The sequence below is a fragment of the Motacilla alba genome, chromosome Z (genome assembly GCF_015832195.1).
Source record: "Motacilla alba alba isolate MOTALB_02 chromosome Z, Motacilla_alba_V1.0_pri, whole genome shotgun sequence".
Lineage (NCBI taxonomy): Eukaryota > Metazoa > Chordata > Aves > Passeriformes > Motacillidae > Motacilla > Motacilla alba.
The window spans coordinates 51,419,198-51,440,377 of record NC_052046.1 but is presented as its reverse complement, the minus strand read 5'-3'; the positions used below and the strand labels follow the sequence as shown (position 1 = coordinate 51,440,377).

Here is a 21,180-nt window from a genome sequence, read left to right as displayed (position 1 = left end):
AAAACTAAAAATCCCAAATTCCAGTGCACAGTCAGAGCCTAGAGCTGCTCTGTGCTGACTCTGAGTCACACTTACGTTCTCTAGTTTAAGTGCCCAGAACTACACAAATCAGAATATATAATAATATAATCAGAATATATAATAATATAATAATAGTACTATAATAAATACATTAAGTGAGGGGGAAATTAATTTAATAATGCCACTTTAGGAACCTCTACAGATTACAGCCCAAGTACAAATCCTCAGAGATACAAAGCTTTGCATCAGGACATACATGCTTATTTTAAAAAGACATCAGTAAACTGTACTTTAAAGCAAATTTAGTCAGAGATCATATACATACCCTCTGCTTCTCAGGGTCAACATATCGAATGCCAAAATAGTCTTTTTCCAGCAAGCTGTAATAGTTGCAGATGTGATCAATAAGAAACTGACCTTTTGTTTCCCTCTGTAAAAAGATAAAGAAATTATACATTATGTTGAGTATTCTGAATTTGCTGTCTACAAATCCATGCAAAGTGTCAAGGCAAATGACACATGAAATATGGTGTTATTCAGATGAGGACAAGGATTTAACTGTTTATCATCTCTATAAGACTCAAGAGAGTAATGATCAATACACTTCCTGCACATTCACAGACTGGTTAAGAAAATATCATTACTACTCCTACCTCAGGAAAACTCATGCTTCTCTAATGGCTACAAATTTATGAGACTTAATATACTACTCGCAATCATATTTCCATGGATGCTATAATGACATAACATTTACATACAGAATTTCAAAACACTCTGTTTTTTATCATCCAAATTTGAAAGCAGATCTGAATGTGAGTACTCTATCGGATCTTTACACAATGCCCACAACAAGAGAGATCTGATCACTAATTCCCTCCATTAAGTCAAAGCTACAGTATAAAAAACAAATGCCCAAATGACTGAAAAAAAGGTTTTTATCTTTGTGTTGCCACTGGGTAACCACAGTCTTATCAAATCTTACTGTTACACATGATATTTAGCTAACAATCACATACTTTCTTTCTGTTTTCTTCAATCTCAAGAGTGTCGGTTTATTCTCCTTTATCAAATGCCTAATATGGAGAGCCTACTTAAGTTTTCACATTTCTTCTGATCCAGCTAATGTGAAGAATCATGTTGGGGTTTTTCTGAAATGTGATTTGTGTCTGTTTCAGCATAGAACTAAAGCTGTTTTTTCTAAAATTGTCCATTCCAAACAGATAAAGGTATTTCACTACACAGAGGTGTCAGGTCTCTGCATTTTTTCCCTCCATGTGTCCACCCTCATCCTGCACTGAGACATCTCTGCTGGAGACCAGGAGTCTCTACCCTTTGCTGACATGAAACAATTTGAATTCAGCTCTTTAATGTCTACTGAATATAAACTACACAGAACATGAAATTACTTTATATAAAAATAATACTTAATTGTTTTTCTCCAAACTACTTCCTGAAAACTTTAATGCTATGCCTTGTTCAAGCTTTTTTAAAGAATTTAAGAGGCCATTTAAGCTGTAAAGAGCATGGCAAGCAAAATTGAAAGGACAGCATCTATATACCTCATGGTACTTTACAAGGCTGGGTATTGCTAACATATCTATTTTGCACAGAAGTAGCTGAGCCCAAACCAGCCCCAAGAGCTGTCAGAGATCATACTCTAAAGGGCAGAGGAAGTGATGGCCTGGGCACCACCAATGTCTGGTGAGATCTACTGCTTCCCACAGGAAAAATGAGACATGCTTCAAGAGAGTTAGAAAATAATACAATCTGTGAACTAAATTTTTTGTTGTTTTATCTTTACAATTAATAAGGAATTCTCACATAGATACAGGTGCTGGTTTTTTGGTCTCCATCACTCAACAAACAGATAACTAAATAAAAAGCACCCTCAACTAAGACCCTGACAGAGAGACACATTGCCTCTTCGTATGCTGAGCTCCTGCAGACATAACCTTGCCTGCCATAGGGACCTCCTCTCCTCCCAAATTCTCTTCCAGCCACAATGGGACAAATTCTCTATTGATTTCCTTTTCCTAGATGTGGCCACCTCTGTTTCAGATGCTACTGTGTAAGTCAGCTGCTTCCCTACTCCTATCTGTCTCCACCTTCTATCTCCTATAAATTTTAGTGCTGCACTCTTCCATGCTCTCCTACTTGCCTGGAGATATCTCTGCCTTGTCTTCACATGGTGCTTCCATATTCTGTTTTCCTATTTTTAAACAGCCTTTGCCAAAGGATGTTAACACAATTTGTCTGTTCAGTTTGTGCTTATGCAACCTCACGCTTTGCACCCTGTATTGTTACCTTTTCCCATGTAACCTAGATGCAACAGGTTTCCTTCCAGCCTCAAGACATTTAAGAATCAACTTGCTTACTATTAAGAGTGGTTACATTCACTGACATTTTTTTGTGCTGTACCCAGTTACAAATATGGGCATCCTGGAGACAACATAGACAACGCTTTCCTCAAAAAGAAAAGTCCTATCAAAGTCTGCAAACTACAAAAGGGAAACTGTCACTCTCCCTGTGGCTAACAAAAAAAAAAAAGCATACACTTATGCAGACATATTTCAATTAACTGCTTTCTAACTTAAAATTTTGTAAGTGTATGGAAAGTTTTGTGACTATGAGAGACCATTGAAATATTGACAAAATTGCATGGTGACATTTCATTACAAAAGCAGTAGGAAAAATTATTAACACAGATGTGGCATTTAAGTTGCATACAGTTTTAAACTAATCTACAGCAAATTAAATAGGACTGTGAAATAACAGCTATTAGATGACTCAGGTACAATCAAACATGAAAACATATTTTACTGGCAACAGGGTACAAATGAAATCCATTTTTTAAAACACTGAAAATGGGGAAATCAGACTATCCGTATTTTCATGTGACAACTTTAGAGGGCGTCACTGTGTCCTGGCTTGGCTATAAGATGCTTGTATGCCCTAAACCAGGACACGCAGTAATGTAATCTTCTACAACAAACTACTAGGGGTTCAAATTATAATCTATGAATTTTAAAAACCCCTTGCTTCAGTCACCTAAATAATCACAAATTTCTGAGTTCCTGAGGAAACCAATAAAAACATACAGCACACATAATGTTTATAGATGCAGTAACAACGTTCTGTTTCTAAAAGGAATTGATGCCCTAGTTTTCCTCCTTGGAAAATAGATGATGGAAACAAACCAAACAAAAAAGGGCAATAAGCCTCCAAGCTAGATTCATGCTCTAGCAATCTTTAAGCCTTCCATTGATAAATAGAAGGGACTAGTTAATAACTTCACCTTTGGTTAATATACCCCCTTCAGTTATTTGCATTTTTAAAAATATTCAAGATGCACAAAAGTCGACTAATTCAGCACATGCATAGTGTAGTGAGAGTCGTCATATGAAATTGTAAATGTTCCACTATTAAATCTTTCTAGACACCTGAAATTTTGGGGGAAAAAAAGAGATCTTAATTGATACACAGAGGAAAATACTTGATGTGGCACATTGCACATCAAGTCCCAATAGATTGTATAACAAGAAGGAATGGCAATGGCAGTTAATTTTATTTTCTGCAAAGAGCAGAACAAATAAACATTTTCTACATTTCTCTAGCAATGCTTCAAATTCTTCTGAGCTTTACAATCTAATGATTTTTTTCTATTTATTACACATTACTACATATTACCATGTTACAAAAGAATATATTAAAACCAAATTTCATTCTGATTTGTGAAAGAATTTGGATAACACAAATTAAGAACAGCTAGTCATCCCTAACAGAGCAGGGGAATGGATTTGGGTCAGAGAATAATGAATATAAAACATTGCTTAAAATTTCAGATGGTTGCCATACAGCTTTCCAATTAAGTGATCCTTAAAAAAAAAAAGAAAACAAACAAAAAAACCCCAAACAAACAAAAACAATCCTTAAATCCTTCTATACAAAAAAGTACTTTGTAGCAATTCAGAAAAATAGTTTTATATTGCATTTTAGAATGTTTGTCAGAGCATGAAAAAATTACATAATAAAGAAAGCCGTTATTTCCAATACCACTGAAGAATTTCAGCCACAAACAACAGGAATCTGAAAGTAATAATCAAGTCATACACTTAAAATTTTCACAGCTCAAATATTTGAGAGTTATACCACAGTTCACTCAGATGTTATCCACTATTGTCCATTAAAGAAGACATATGCAGGCAGAAACAATGGTCAGAAAAGTCTGTGAGAGACATGAAATGTCCTGAATTGTAATCAATACATTGTGTTCAATGAAATAATACCATTAAATAAGTCGCTTTTTTCTAAGTCTATTAATTCAAATATGTCTGTCTATTTCAAATGGGAAATATTTTTGTTCATATTTTTGTAACCCACGCAATGGCTTTAAACAAAGTCCTATAATGCAGATATTCCACACACTCAAAATTTTGGAGATTTCTATAAATAATTTGAGTCATTTATGATTTATTTAGATAAATAGGCACAGACGAGTATGTTTTTTCTAAGGCTGTATTTGAATATCTGACCTTAATACCACTAAAATCCCACTACAAACCCCAACACATATGTAACAGATATAATACCATGTAAATGACAAAATCCCCGAACACACAAGGTCAGTTTGCAAATAACTGTTAAACACTGCTTTTTAAGCTGGATCAAAAGTTTCCATTTCTATTGAAACAAATATGTATCAAACTAAACTAGCAGCTGTGACAAAATAATTAAGCAAGACAGGGGATGTTCTGTACGGCACCAAGATATGAAAACATGATCACACAGAGTCTTCCATTGATAGACTCACAGGGCAACCTGAGTTTGTTCCTCAGCTCTAGGGACTGAGTAATAAACTGGAGAAATGCTTCATTTTCCCTACCAGACACTCTTATTACAGCTTCCATTTCTGCAACTCTGCAAATTTATGATTGAGTAACCTAATTCCTTGGTAATTTCTCTGGTATACAGAAACTAACCCAAACAACAATCTTTGTGCAGTTTAACACATTATCCCCATCTCATGCTTGCATTGGGGATTTTTTTTTTTTTTATTTCAACTATCTTGATGCAACTTAAAAAGCAAGGCAGAATGTAACTTGTTCTACCAATTTAACATTTCTCCAATGATGTAAAATGACATCACAAAACATTTCTGACTGCTTCACAAATCTGAAAATGAGAGGAAAACTACTTATAGCAGTTTAAGATCTTACATTCAATGAAATGTTTTCCCTATTTGAATTTGCTTCACTGTGAAGTTCTGTGTCTATTTATCTGAATGTCGTCACAAGGAAGAGCAAGAATCACAAGCAGATTAAACACAATGTTTCTGCTCTGTTATCTAACCACTGAAGTCCTGCCAGCTGTGCTTATCTCTGCCAGGAAGCCACTGACATTACTAAGAAGTGTGCAGAGTCATAAACACAGTATTTATTTGTGCTGGGGATTTCAATCCTCTTCACATAAGTGTCTTTACTTGTGTGAACAGCTCCCAACAGTGACCCTGTGTGCAAAGCCGGTCACATACTTAAGTGCTTACTTAAGTGTAAAGTCACGCACAAAAAAAAAATAAATAAAACAAACCAACCAAAAAACTATCCACACAACAAACAAAGCACAATGAAACCAGCATTTCTGTTTAATTAATGGAAAGTCAGGCAAGGCAAGCATACTGTTTGATTTTGTATGCTTGTTTTCTTTGGTGTGCAACATATTTTGAAGTTCTATAGATGTAAATGGATTAAATACATGTATTGAAGAATAATGATGATAGATCCTAAAAATTATAAAACTAATCCAGTCAGAAAAATGGACAAAACCATTGTGTCTCTAAGGAAAAAGAAAAAAAAATAAAAAAGCAAAAAGCATTTTTGTCCACTAAAAACTGAAAAAAGGTAAGTTCTGTGGAAAATATGTAAAAATTATAAAAAGCAACGGAGCTAAACTACATCTTTGGCTGCCACGTGTCACATTTTTGACTTTTCTTTGGACATCCTCTACCAGTGATAGGATCATATTTCTTCTTTCATGGGGTTTTCATGAGAGAAATTACTTCAACACCAACATGCACATGCCTTCCATTTCATTGACAATTATTCTATAGTTCAGGATGGGCCGAGCTCTCACACACCAGAGTATGGCTGTGAAAGGACATCTGGGAGCAATCCCTGCTCATGCCCATTTTGATACAGCTATCATCACATTTGCATTCATCTCCAGTGGCACAGCAAAAGATTTCACTAAGCATCACTGGACTGGGATGTGCCCTGGAATGGGATTCATTTAATATCCATCCTTTGAAGCTGAATAGGGAGGAGAACTAAGGGCACAGAGAAGGAAGACAACTAGGCATGCCCAAATTTCTCAGTATCGTCTAGATAAATTTTTAAGCCTTGCCTGAATAACAGAATCTGGAACAGAACCCTCATTCTGCAGCAGCCAAAGTCAGTGAGGTGGAACAGACTCAACTCTGACATGGAAAAACTGGGCCAGCCCTAACCCTGACAATATCCAATGCCCTCCGCAAATTTCTTATGGCTCTTTGGATTTATGGATTTACTGAGACTACAGATGACAGCAAGTACTCACAAGATAGATACACAGACAAGTCCTTTGCCATTTTTTGTTCCTTCTTTGGAAACAAGAGGAATATGTGTAAATGTTTCACAAAAACTCAATATTGAATAATGCCTTCAAAATATATAGAAAAATAAAATCATGCCTGTTTCATTCCTCAGCTAAAGCGATATAACTCTTTAAAAGGAATTCCTTCCTTCCATAATCAGCATCCTACAGTATTTTATACTATTTGAAAATACACTGGAAGTCTAGTATATAACATTTAACCAGAAAATTTTCTCAGTTGTAAGAGGAGCCAGTTATAATTAACTTCTTTTATCATAGTTTAAGTCCCAAAATACAAAAGGCAACTTTTGCTGAAAGAAAACAAACAAATTGGGAATGGAAGATTTTATTTTTGAAAACAAATATTTATCACAGATTTTTCTTCTCTTAAAAGTGAAGACTTAATTACATTTCTACAAACCTAAAATGAAGCAAAAAAAAAAAAAGGCCAATGGTTTTAAACGAAAGGCACAAAACATGACACTACAATAAAGTAGTTGACATTTACTTAATTATAACAGTCCTCTTCCACATGTTATTTTATATTAGCTATCTTTTTCAAAGTATATATTTTGTTTTATATGCTAGTTACTATTTTTATATTAATTAAAAATCATTTATATCAACATTATCTAATTCTAGAACTTAGTGAAGGAACAATTTTTAAATCTGTCATTTAATGAATTTTATTATGCATGAAAGTATGTGAATAGATGATAGAAAACATTAGAGAACAAATGCACATCTTATTTCATAGCGAATTTAGCAGTCAGTAGTGGTAAAATATGCTTCATGTCTGAGACACAAACTACCTAGTACTACTCCTCTGGTTTTAGAATTCGTTTGGTGACATGGAATGGGTCTTAAAGAGCATCATTTTTACAAATATATCAGTCTTTAAACTCAAATTTCTAAGCCCTTAATTATCAATTGAGCTATAAGCTACACATACTAATAAAGAGAACTAAAGGGAAAAGAACCCCATAAACAAGCCTTTATTTGCAATTTCATTTGAGGAAGAAATATACAAATATATCTTTAAAATAAAGGAGAAAGGAAAGAAAAAAGAATAATATCTATGTTGGGAAGGAGAGAACTAAGGGAACAACAATTTCAAGGGTGCATATGTGAATGTAGCTGTGGAAGTTCTAATCTTCAATGAAATTGCATGGCTAAATGTACACAGCATTGAAAATTTACCCAGAAATAACTGCTGCAGTGAGGTCAGAAACATACTTGTCAAATTCCTCCTATGTGCTATCTTGTTTGGAAAATGAAGATCATTTGAGGTCATTTATTTTTCTTTAATTTGCACTATTTATTTGCAACAGATGGACAGATTTGTCCATAAACAGCATATTTTTATGCTCTCTTAAATTAGAGATTATTGTATGATGGTAGTGATCAATAACAGATTAAGAGGAAAAGGAAAAAAATTACACAACAGAAAAAATCTCATGCAATGAAAGCTATTCTAAAAACAAAATACTATGGAAAATGAAAAGTATATTCTCCTACACAGTAAAACCTGAGCAGCAGCAGTGGAGACAGGTAACAGCTATCACACAATCAGTTCTTGACCTCAGTGGTATTCTGCAAGTAAATTACTCTTACCCATAGGTAAGTTATAAATAATAAAAAAGAAATATTTCTATTTTGCATTCTGCAGCTCTCAAAAGTCTCCACCAGTCTGGCCGGCAAGCACTGAGGAAACCACAAATGCAATATTCATTTACAGGGCTCATGCTCATTTGCCTTTGTTCACATGGGCATCACTTAGCTATTTAGGCTTTGTGTCCCTGAAATGTCAGCCTCACAGAAGGCTTGCAGCATTAACTGCTCACTTCTGATAACAGCTTCCATTAGTGCAGCATTTGTGATGCCATCTGAGACACTATTGATTTCTTAAAAGGAATTGAGTCCTTCTGTCAACAAATATATCATTTTATTCAATATCCAGCGTTGTTCAGCAAATGTGACTCTGCTCTCTCTCTTTCATTCTTGACATCATACCACATCTAGGAAAGTAGACTAGAGATTTCAAGAATGAGTTGTCAGTCCCCACCTATGAAGAAACATAAAAGCCAAACCAGGATTTTAATAAAAAATACCTAATGTCCCCCAGTACAGCTGATGATCAACAATCCTCCCTTGGCTTGAATCTTCTCAGTAGTTTCAAAAGACAAAAAAGTCAGTACATATTCAAGTACAACTCCAAGTACCATTCTTTAAATATGCCTTTTCCAACAGATGCATAGCAATCGGCCCTTATTTTACAAGAAGTGTCTTTAAAAAAGAAAAGCGACCAAAAATTCTTCTAGCCAAACAAGACACCTCCCTGAGCACAGGCAAAAGGGAGACTCAGCAGTGTATGACACAGCTCACTTAGGCTGCCAACATGAAAACAGCCAGCTGGGGCACTTGCAAAAATGCCCCTTCAGGAGCACATTTCAGGGCTCAGCTGAACCTATTGAACCCCAACCATGCTAAGGGTCGTGTGGGAACAAACACACCTTTGCTTCCACACTAAGTGGGGGAGAAGGGTGGCTTGAAAGAATCTGAGTAGAGCGGGGGAACCCCTGCAAGCACTGAGAGTGGCACCTCAGCTGATCCCCATGTTCGTTGCCTCACATGATGAAACACATCTTGAATGACTGCAAGCATGACATGGGATGTGCATGCAGGGGTGGGAGGAATGGAGGAAGAAATGTAAGATCATGGAACATAATCCCTAGAGGGGATGAAGTAATGCCCATTTGAAAGGCTATTAGAGTGATGTGAAAGGCTAAGAGCTTACGTAATGAAGACAATATACAACTAGATATCACAGAAATTTGATCCATCACTCTGTGGATTATTCTGGAATCACAAACCCATCTGTGTAGTCATTGATCTGGCAATATCATCTCTGGAACACACCCAATCACAACAAGTGCTGCAACTCACAAATAATGTCTCCTGCCAGACAAGACCCTCAATCATGGTGAAGAAGTCACCAGCTCTCAGTGAACCAGCTGAAAGTGCAACTCATACACTAATCTCATGTGATAAGGGCCTAGATAAAACTTTTGGTTAATGGAGGAATCCTCACTGTGCTGTGCACTTGAACTGTCAGATAGACATACGATATAATTATATCATTATTCCTCAGAGGACACTTGTCATAATACCTAATGTGCATCTTCAAAAAATGAGCATTAAAAAAAAGTTTTTTATGAAAGAGGGTGGGGATGAACACAAAAATCTCCCATCTTCTACTAATTTAGAATCCACCAACACATATTTTTTCAACAACTCATCCTGCTTACCTGCCTCAGGTAAGTAACTCCTTTCTATCCATCTTTGGTTATAATACAGCATGCTTAATCACTTTTCCCGTGTGCTTTGACTGCAGAAATTTTGTAACTTCAAGGATCATGTTGGCTCATTTCCCACTCAGCAAAGTGCTTCATTCCTGCACTTTCTTTCAGCAGACTGTAGGAACAATTTTACCACAAGAACTATTTCCAAGCTGCTCAACTAGTGCTTTATAGACACATATGGTTAAATATATTTTCCTGTCAGAAATAATTACACAGTAAGGAATCTTTCATCAGTACTTTTCCCCCCTCATAATAATCCCAGTTGTTAAATGTTTATTTTGAAGGAAAACAAACATTAAGTTTGTAAGATTTGACATAGAATCTTCAAAAGAGCAAAGTAATGGTGGATTGAAAACATTCAAGAAAGAAGTCCTCCAGAAGATTTCCTTGGACATGGTGCCTACACCAATGCACCCCAATGGTATTTAATAAAAGCCAGCTATTGGCATCAGGGGAGAAACTCATTCTCTGTCTCATACAAGTTTCTGTCTCCTTGCCAAAGAAAAAATCCTCGGCTCACAATTTTTTTGCAGTAGGGAAAGCTGGATTGATTTTTTTTTTCTTTCTTTCTTTCTTTCTGGAGGTCATTCAGTCCTTGAAAGACATACAAACTGCCTCATTAGCACTACCTAAAATAAAACCTCCATTTGATAGCATATCCAGAACTACCCTTGCATTTATAATCATCACCTCACGAAATTACAGCTGTGGTCTTTTTTTTCCCACTCTTTAAAGAAGTATTTATAAGAATACAGATTGAAAACAAGTATTTCTGATTTTCTTTTAACTATCATCACAAAAGTCCCAACACACAATAAAAATTCAAATAGAGGGCTCTACAGACTTATTCCATTAATCACAGCTGCAAAAAAAAAAAGAAGATAATAAAGTGACACATTTTACAGACCCCATAATTGTTTCATCTTTGCTAGAGTTCACTTTCTCCCTTACTGTGTCAGATTCAACTTCATCTTTCCATCATGTGCTCAGACTTCCTGTTCCCACACACTCAGCAGAGATCAAAGACAAGCTGACCTCACTTTTTGCTGTTTCAGTGATTGGTCTTTTTCCACATTTTTTAGTTGGGGAACATACTGACACACTATTAAAATGCATCCTTTTTGACTAAGTTGGGAACTCATAATACTTTTGTTCTTCTTAGCAGTAGTTACTCTTGTATCCCTTTTAAGATGGCCTCCCCCAAAATAAATCCTAGGATGCTGCAAATGGGTTTTCCCATCTACTAAACAGAAATCAAAGCCCTGAATTACATACCAAATGTATGTAACTCACTTTTCCTGACCTTACAACAGTGCTATGCTGTTTATTCTTTCCTATCTATTAAGGGCAAAATTTGCTATCTTTGATATTTATAAATTTTTAGGTCTTGGCTGAAACTGAATGAAATAAAAAAAAAGGACTGCAGATTATGTGTTTATATATTGGAAGTTTTCTCCCCAGTGGCTGGCATTTGGGGAAAGCTTTGAAAAATCAGCGGATGCAGAGGATGTTTATGCACACTGATCAATTTCCCTAAACCACCCACATTGCCTGTTGCACCTGAACATAAAACCCATTAAAACAAGAAAAAAAACCAGAAGATAATGCTTAATAGGATTGCCTGTATTCATTTTATTATGTGTAGTGGCAGATAAACCATACAGTGGAAGCTATTTCCTGTACACAGATGAGCACATTTCTCCTTAGCAAATTTTTTTAGGGAATGTGCCTTGTTAACAGATATTTAAACACGAAACCACAATTTTGTAAATAAACTCCTGTTCTCACACAGGTGATTATGGAGTAGAAGGAGACCTGGCAAAAAATATAACATACAGTAACTTTCTTAAACAGATAGTACAGCTGGTTCCTAGGTCATTGTTGCATCAGAAAGGCCTCTCTTTAAATTCCTGTCACATTTAGAATTGAAGAAGAGCAAGAGAAAATATCAGGAAGACAACTAAGCAACTTTAAAAATGAGTGAATGGCATTGAATATCATTGCAAATAAAACGTAATAATAAAGTAAGATTTCTTATTGTCCTCGGAGAAAACCTGTGCTTTACCTCTTGCAGTTTGGGAGAAAACTAAGGCTACAATCTCCTGACCCAGGTCATCTACAGGTTCTACAGCCTTATGTGAAAGAAAAAAACTTCTTAAAAAGCGTCTCAGGAAAGAGCTAGATGCAGTGCAAAGCTGTCATGCAGATTCTAAGAAGCAAAACTCTGACAGCTTTGTAACTGCTCTGCCAAAACTGCAAAACCTCAGGATGAAATTATTTTATAATGAACCTCTTTTTCAAAACAGGAGAAGTTACATAAATGAGCAGATGACACCAAAGAATAAAAGGTATCTTGTCTTGCAGCACAGGGCAACTTTTCAGATTTCTCTTTCTGCCTGACACATCAATGCAAAAATAACTTTTGAACAATAAAGCAAGAAACAAGCCAGCATGGAAATTGGCGAGAGAGCAAACAGACACTTCAGTGGCCTTTCACCCTTCCTTGTGGGATGCAGCAATCATCCTTAGCCATGTGCTCTAAGTACAAGGAAAGCAGCAAGCAGAAGGAAAGCAGAGAGCAGGGAAAGACCACTGGAGTTAGCTCAGTTGGTTAGAACCTCAGTTGGTCAAGGTTGTAGGTTCATCCTCATATGAGCCATTCACCTAAGAGCTGGACTTGATTATCCTTGTGGATGCCTTCTAACTCAGAATATTCTGTTACTCTGCAGTTCTCTGAAAATTTCATCATCAAGTGCTTCTGCTGCTATTAACCCGAACCCACCCATGTTTATGTGTACTCTGAAGAGCCTTGAGAAACAGAATGCTCTGAAAACTCGATTGAGAATGCACCAGAGTTAAGCAAAAACACATCAGAGACACAAGAACCAGTAAACCAGGATATATTTTTCTAGAAAAGATGAAAGATCCCTCTTCTTACAAGTCATTTAAACTTTAGTTTAGTGCAGGAAAGACACTCTGCTCTTATGCTGCCCAGTGTCACCACCTAGTCTTCTGTAACCCTTCCCAGTTCTGCCCATCTTCCTCTTCACCATGCAATGGGTGGCCAGCCTCAGCCCATGCAGGTAGGTATCACACATCGAGGTACCCAGCAGCCAATCCTCTGAAGCTTTGTCTTCACCACCACTCAACAGCAAACAGAAACACAAATATAAAGTCTGTACATGGGGTTATGGGCATGACAGGACAGCAGCACAAGTGGACAACAGTGCACAGCTGTCAGAAAGTACCAACCTACTGAAAGACACAGTTCTACAGGATGGTTGAAAGGTGTTCCAGTAATTCCAGACATTGCTACTTATTTAAAACTGACTCCGCTGAACCTCTGCAGTGCATACTCATATATGGCTGAAGATATTAGTCTTGAAATATTTAATAAAGAAGTTCTCATAGCAATGGCTAATAGATCAAAAGTGCTGACAATCATCATGCATTTAGCTCATCAAAGGCATTTCCTTTTCTAGGAAAAGGAAATTTCCTTTTCTTTACACTGCTTTGCTACATCTCACACATGCACACCTCATATTTTTTGTGCATGTGTGTCTATAAATATACATACATGTACACACTTCGTATATAAGTACAAAAAAGATGCCAAGAAAAAGGACTAAGGGATTCTAACATTATAGAAGGCCATTAGATGATTTGGCTATCTGCATAATCTGGAACAAATACAATTTTATCCAATTAACTCTTATATTTGCCAGCGTTATCTTTTGTAAAATGAAATAATTGCCTTTTTTTTCCTACACCGTGTCTTCAGACAAGGCAGTCAATCTTGATTAAAAGCTTTTTAGAAGAGAGATTGAAAATATGCAGATTCTGATGCTGGTTAATTCTACTGCATTACAAGCTTTACAAAACAAACTTGGAAAAAACATGCTTTGGTTCTACTGGCAGCATAGCAACACTGAGCACCAAAATTTCCCACAAACATTGTTACTAAAATAAAAATACTAAAAAAGAGAGCTACCTATCTAGAACAATCTCTTTTCATCAAATGGATTTAATGAAGGACTATGATCTATTTGACAGCATTCAAAAACTGTTATTTTAAAATGTATACATGCTGTCATATTTAATAATGCTCACTTTATCACAAGCCAGGACACATTACAAAGTTTTAAGCACAGCTTTCCTCAAAAAGTTTTAAGGTGCAGTTTCATCCCTGTTTCATTGAGTCTCAAAAACAGTTATAACCAGTCAACTTGAAGCATCATATTGGGTGAAATTTTTTACAGATCATTCAAATGAAGTCTTAAAATATACCTGCACAACAATCTCTGTCAAACGTCTATCTTGTTCCTCAACATCACCTTCAAAATTATACAAAACTTCACAATCCCAAAAGCTCCTCATATATACTGATCAGCTGTAGAGATTATAGGCATCCTTTCCCCAAAAAGTATGAAAGGAACAAAAAAGCATTTGAAAATTGGGAAAATCTCCTCTGCCCTCCAACAGCCGATGCTGAGCTAGCACCAAGGAAAGAAAAAAGGGGGTGGATATAATTTTTATCCTTTTTATACTGGCACTGGAAACACCCAGTCAGTTCATGACAGACTAATTAAACAGAAGGAAGGTGGGCAGCTTGCCCTTGGATGGAATTGTGCATTCTCTCTCATGAAAACACAGGAAACCAGATGTCAGCCTTGGTTCTGTGACTGTCATGATTCCTGTCTCACTGTCTCACTCAAATTTTCAATGTTACCCTATATCGGGAGGAAAAACAGGCACAGCTCCTCCCTCCTAGCAGAATCAAGGGAAATCCTCAGAGCCACGCACTGAATGCTTAAGCTAAATTTTATTTGTCAAGGTTCTCAAAAAAAATCTCAGCTATGAAAACACAGAAAACAGATCCTACTTACAGCAGGTGGCAATTCCATCTGCTTTAGAATCCTTGTGGCCATTTCAAACTCTTCTCTGTTTTTATTAGAACATTCCCCAGCTGACTTCACCCTACCTCATCTACCACTTGGAACTATGGGCTCTGCCAGAGACCTTTGAAATTACTAGAAAACATTAAGATTCTTCTACTGCAAAATTATTGTTGGTTAACTATATTGTGCACATGAAAAAAAAATTACCAAAAAAAGTCTGACAGATTAAGATAGAAATTCACATATTTTTTTCAGCTTCTTTCTCAGATCACCAAAAGAAAAATTATAATATTCAGTATTCCAAAACTAGTTGTACAACAGGGGCAGGTCTCAACCTCTCAACTGCACAATCAGGTGGCGGCTGTCATACCCTTCTCTGGTTTCACACCACTCTTGGTTATGGGTAATACCAGCAGATGACAATGACAACTCCCATTATTGCACTAAAATTGTTGTGATATTTGATCTACTCCTGAAGGAATGATTTGGCATAAAACTGGGCAATAATCTCTGGTTGAACTTAAAAGCAAAATTTTACAGGAAAACATGAACCCCAAGCTAAGGAAGTGCACAAATCCCCTCAAAACACCAGAAAGTGAGAAAAGAAGGAGAAATATTGTGTAAATGCAGATTTCTTTTCTTAAAAGACAATCTTCCCATTTTTGTAGTGATTTGTATATGCTTGAAAAAGAACAGCAAACGTGCTGAGTTATATGCAGCAAACGAAATACTGCAATCAAAACAGTTATCAATAAGCTATTAGACATCAACAGCATCCTGCCAGGACTACATAAATGAGAATTCAACTCAGCTTTTCTCCTGAACATAGAGATATTAATCTATGTCAAGGACAAAGTTTCAGCTTTCCTAGTACAATACTCTTCTGCCAACACCATGGAAAAGCAAACATCTAAAGGTCATTTAAATCACAGGTTTCAAATTTTAAATTGTAAAATTAATCCCTTTATTACAGAATTATATCTGATCTACAAATCAGTACAACACATTCTACTGAAATGGCTTAATGAATCCAGACAATAAAGCATAAACTGCAAAAACCAGTTTGTTTTACAGTGAGGATCAACATTGCGTTTAACTGCAGCTGCAAGAAAACACATATCTGCTGTCTGAATTCTACACCAAATGTATAAATAGTCTTTATTCTGATAACCTATGACAAGCATCTTACAATCTTTTCCATTTAATAAATTTTTGTGCTTGGTAATCCAAGGTTTAATGACAAATTGCCTCAATTTATTGAATTATGTTTTGACAGTTTTCTGCCTTACCACTCAATTTCCTATCATATGCAAAAATACTTGTATTACACTCTTTGCATCTTGATGCCTATTTTGCTACAGTGAGGAATTACATACTGTCAAACTCTATTTTATTGTACTCTTCTAGCATTGAACACCCAAAACACAGCAAGAAAACCATCTGCATTATTCAGCTTGATAATCTAATCATGCATCCATTCCATCCACTTAACAACAGTATTTCAGTCAGGAAGACAGTCTTGCTCCAGACTAGCCTAAACAATTAGCCCCTCTGCAGACAGCAATTTCTATTAACTTTTCATCTTAATAAGATGACTGTTTCCTGGCAATGTACAAAAACATAGGTATAACATAACTCCTCCGGAAAGGAGCTGCATTAAGGATGTAGAACGAAATTTGTCTGGTAATAGCAGCATCTCAGTTGCTAGCACATTCATGGAAAAACCTGAGTAATAAAGGTATATATTTGTTTTCTTGTCAAGACTAGATTTATTTACTCAGAATGAAAAGGTAAAGAGCAGTATCTGTGAATGCCAGAGCATGTCTGCCCTCAGAAACGTGACTAGGGAAATACACTAGCTCTTTTCTAGATACATCCTAAGTTAATAAAAACCCTACTCTTGCACCTGCCAAAAGCATCACAGGGCAAATAAAAAGGCAAACTGGAAACTTTCTTGCCTATACTGGCTTCTCAGAGAAGCTCACAGGTAGTTCAAGATCTTATTCAGACTATTAATCATAACCCATTATGTCCTAAAGATCACATAAAGGAAATACGGACAACTTTTTTATCCCCCTGACAGTAACCTTTGTTACAACCCTGGACAGGCAGATGATTCCGGTAGTGAGACACTATTGTACAGGGTAAGGGAAAGCAGAATCATCCTAGAAAACAGAGGAGGAAAAGATTACTATGGGTTGCATCCAGCAACTGACTCAGCATTGTCTTTGTAGAGTCTATTGTGGTTGGCTCTACACCAGCTTTACTGGTGACATGGTGGACTGCAAAAATAACATTCAAACATTCAATACTAACTCACTTCAGGGTGTGCTGTGACTAAGCTTGTAACAGTGAGAATGACAGTAGAATCAGCATAAAACAACATACTACTACTGCCTCAGTAAAACTAGCTTCTGGGCTAGAAATGGAGACATTCAAGTCACCATGACAAATTTTTTATGGTTTCCAGAAATGTATGTGTGAGAAGAATGTTGATGAAGAAGTTCATTAAGCTCTTTTATATCAGTAGTATAGCTAAATATACGTTTCCGATTTTTAAATGCTAGCTGAAAAGATTATTTTAGGGGATCACTCCTGCAAAAGGTCATATTTTAAATTTATTCACTAGAATACTTGGATCCGTCTCTGAAAGTCTCACCAGCTTTTTAAATTAAAAAAGTCACAGCTTAACTCTGCAAGGGTCCCTTGCTGAAGTAGCTTTACATTTGATAGAGTCTGAATGAGTTAACAGCTAGGAGGAGGAAAAAAGAAAAAGAAGTATGCACCACACAGCACTTTGCAGTCTCAGGCTAGCATCTCAGCCTACAATGCAAGCTGCTCTTCACACATCACAAAAAGGCTCTTCCTGTTAATCTGTAGAGCTTACATTCATACACAAATCTGAAGGTCAAATATAGAAATCAGTGCACAAATTATCTTGTCCTAGTCTCAATAAAATTCAATGTATATGTAGCATGAGTAAGCCAAGGGTCACACTTTCTTGTGTTTCTCTTTGCACAAGCTTACATATTTTTGTTAACCTCCATAATTTTTTTTGTTTTGTTTCAGTGTGTTAAGCAAAATGGCAGCACTGCCCATCACACAGACCTCCAAAGGTCTGAAACACATGCATATATCATGGTAATGTCACATGCATACATCGTGCGTTCTCAGGAGAAGGTATGAGAGAGACAGATTTGCAAAGGGAAGATGTATGCCTAGATTACACTGCTCACTAGCATGTCCTCTGTGCAGGGCAGTAAAAACCAGAAAAACTGTCAGCAGTCGCAAGACTCACTAGTAGCACAGTGACAGCACACTTGAAAGAGGCAAAGCAAAGGCATAAATCTTTTTACCAGCGCCTAACCAGAAGCTAGGACAGGTGTGAAGGTTCAGCACTCAAGATACACATGGATGTGTAGCATCCCAAGATACACATGGATCTACCAAGGATAAACAGCTACTGAGTCCAGATTGCGGTATCCCTTTAAACTACTTGCAGCAGGAGCCTTTGAAAAGTTACCATATTCCCAAAGGCAAGCCAGAAAAAGTAGGTATGTTCTCAGTATCAATTGTGCAGTCATTGGAAACTTCATCAGAGCACTGTTCAGGAAACGTATGAAATGGAACCAGCAGAACAAGAGAAACGACATCTTCAAGGCAAAGGGATTGAGCAAATTATGCAATGAAACAGAATGATTAAGCCTCATTTCTTCATTCTGCTTTTATATATACCAAAGACATCTGTGTATTCATTTCATTATTATTAAGTTTAATTTTAAATTTTTCTAGAGATGAAAAAGCTGATTAATTACTGCTCCTTTTATGTTCATTAGTTCAAAGGCAAGCTGACCAATAAGTTTCATAAATCATAAATATTTTTAAAGTAGCAGGGCCTGAAATTTTCTTTGAAATCCCTTAGGAAACTGAGTAACACAACGGATCTCTATTTTGCACAATCCTTACACTTTTTGGTCTTTCCTTCCAGGAAATTCCAGTTCCTCTTTATGTTTTAGCACACTTAATGCTACCAAAGACATTTCAAATGAGAGAGCGCATATTCTAAAAAATCAGCTTACAGAAACTTGATATTGATTTTCTTTATTTTAAAAAAATAGAAGGTAAGAAAGCTCTTTGTATTTAGCACTTTGATGAATTTAGATAATCCATCACTGAATATTTATTGAACAATCATTGCTTAAAAACCAAAAATAAAACCATTTAAATAAAATAAGAGGAACAGAAAATCCACCATTTTATATCATCTAAATGAAAATCTAGCATTTAGAATAACTTTTTCCTCTGGTAAACAAACATGAAGCAAATGGGTTTTGCATGTATGATCTGTACAGCAAAAATAGCAAATTAAATGCTTTCCCAGCTCAAAGTAACATTCTGAGCACTACTGCAGCCATGCCTCCAGTGCGCTGCCACAAACAGAAATTGCTTCACAGCTTCACACAGCTCAGTGATGATCTTAAACTTCTTCCTCAATTCTCCTCCACATGTCATTGCACAAAGAGCTAACAGGGCATAGCACATGCTCTACAGCTCATTGCATTTAAATGCCTTGCTCTGATCTCAAGGGGAGGTCTCCATATCTTTCAGTGGAAACTCAATGCCTGTAAATACCTTCAAGAAAACGAGAATAAAATGTACACACAGAATAAACCAATAAGCAAAAACAATCAAAGAAACTCCTACCAAAAAAAAAAAAAAAAAAAAAAAAAGCCAGACATCTGAAAACTAGAACAAGTCAAAATAAAGAAAACAGCAAATGCAAAGTCACACAAGTATGGGACAGATATTAGAATTCTACTTGGATCATGTTTTTCTCTGCTCATTACTTGTGCCTACTCATTGCAGGGAGGTTGGATTACAGGGCCTTTAAAGGTCCCTTCCAATCTAAATTATTCTATGATTTTATCATGTTGTGGTGATGATCTATGTTAAGGATTCTGCTTATAGAAGAAGTGACCATCATCGGCAGGTTTGAACTGAGCCATCTATTAAAATCAAGCACATTCTTCCCTATTTCTAACTGTATTCCCTATTGCTAACCTGTAACAGTAAGATTTTCCTCTCTGCTCTTTTAGGCAAAATTTGTTATGGACAGCATTGCTACAAGCAGGGCCTCCTTTCACATTTTCATGCTCTGTTATTACTGAACACTGGCACTGATCAGTGATGACTTGACAGTGCTTATACTTACAAAAACACAGGGAAACCTAATTACAATATGTATTTACAAGTGCAGATCAGAAATACTTGTTCCTTTCATAGGTACTGACAGTTCCAAGCATTTTTATAGATCACACCAGCACTGAGGGGAAGATAAAAATGAAAATTGTGTAAATAAGGGCTAAAGGTGATTTTAAAATATACAAGTAAAATCAATCAGAGTTATTTCTCAAATTTTCAAGACCTTGTACTGAATACATATTGCAAGTGAACATAAAAAAGCAAAATGCCTTTTTGGAGGTTCTAGAAAGCCTAAAGCAACAGAAACTAAGAGTGGGGAGGAATTCTTAGTTTATGTTCCCTCAGGGTGGTAAGATGAACAAGAGAAAAAAAAATTAATCAAACATCTTTATGATTCATCAGAGAAACTCAAATATTATCTGGGCAGGAGTATTTCTCCCTTTTCATATTCTCTTCTATATACTTGTGTATTCACCATTCTAAGCTTGTCTGTACAGAGAGATTGTTTAGTATTTCCTACAACAGAAAAAGAAAAAAAAAAATTAAGTGATTTCTAATCTTCCTAATACAGGTTGTGCACTAGATTCCCATTGATCTGTCCTACAGTTCACAGATGTATAAAGTAAGGATGTGAAGTCATTGCTGTTGATAGAAACTGGTTTTAATAAAAACATTTTTTTTTTAAGGTGGAAAAAAGGCTGACCTCTTTTTAAAAATTATTACTTAATTCATGGAGATATGAAATGAATGGACAACTACTAAAAAATTTAAGGTGTAAAGAGTAAAGAGTGGAAACAGTCTTTATGTACACCATTGAATGTTCACCCCTTAAAATTCTATAAAAGTTGTTTCCTCAGATATGAAGTGTTCAGCATTTGCCTCCAGCTTCAGCAGACTGGGAAACATGAGCATCCAAGGTAAGAGCAATCTGTATGACAGCATCCCTTTGAGGGATCTGTATGCATCTTTTTGCAGAAGTCAGGTAAAACAACATGTCCACACTACCTTATCAAATTTGCCATGTATCACAACAGTGCAAAAATGTATGAAAAATTCTACAGTCCTTCATT

General features: G+C 36.1%; 1 protein-coding gene across 4 annotated transcripts in view; it reads right to left on the bottom strand.

Annotated features, from left to right (window-relative positions):
• FRMD3 (FERM domain containing 3) overlaps window positions 1-21,180 on the bottom strand; it is a 129,227-nt gene that overhangs the window by 70,474 nt on the left and 37,573 nt on the right. For all 4 annotated transcript variants that reach the window (XM_038124015.1, XM_038124016.1, XM_038124017.1 and 1 more), the window contains one exon: window positions 347-451. In XM_038124015.1, coding sequence (XP_037979943.1) covers window positions 347-451 — 105 coding nt within the window. The remainder of the gene's footprint in view (window positions 1-346; window positions 452-21,180) is intronic.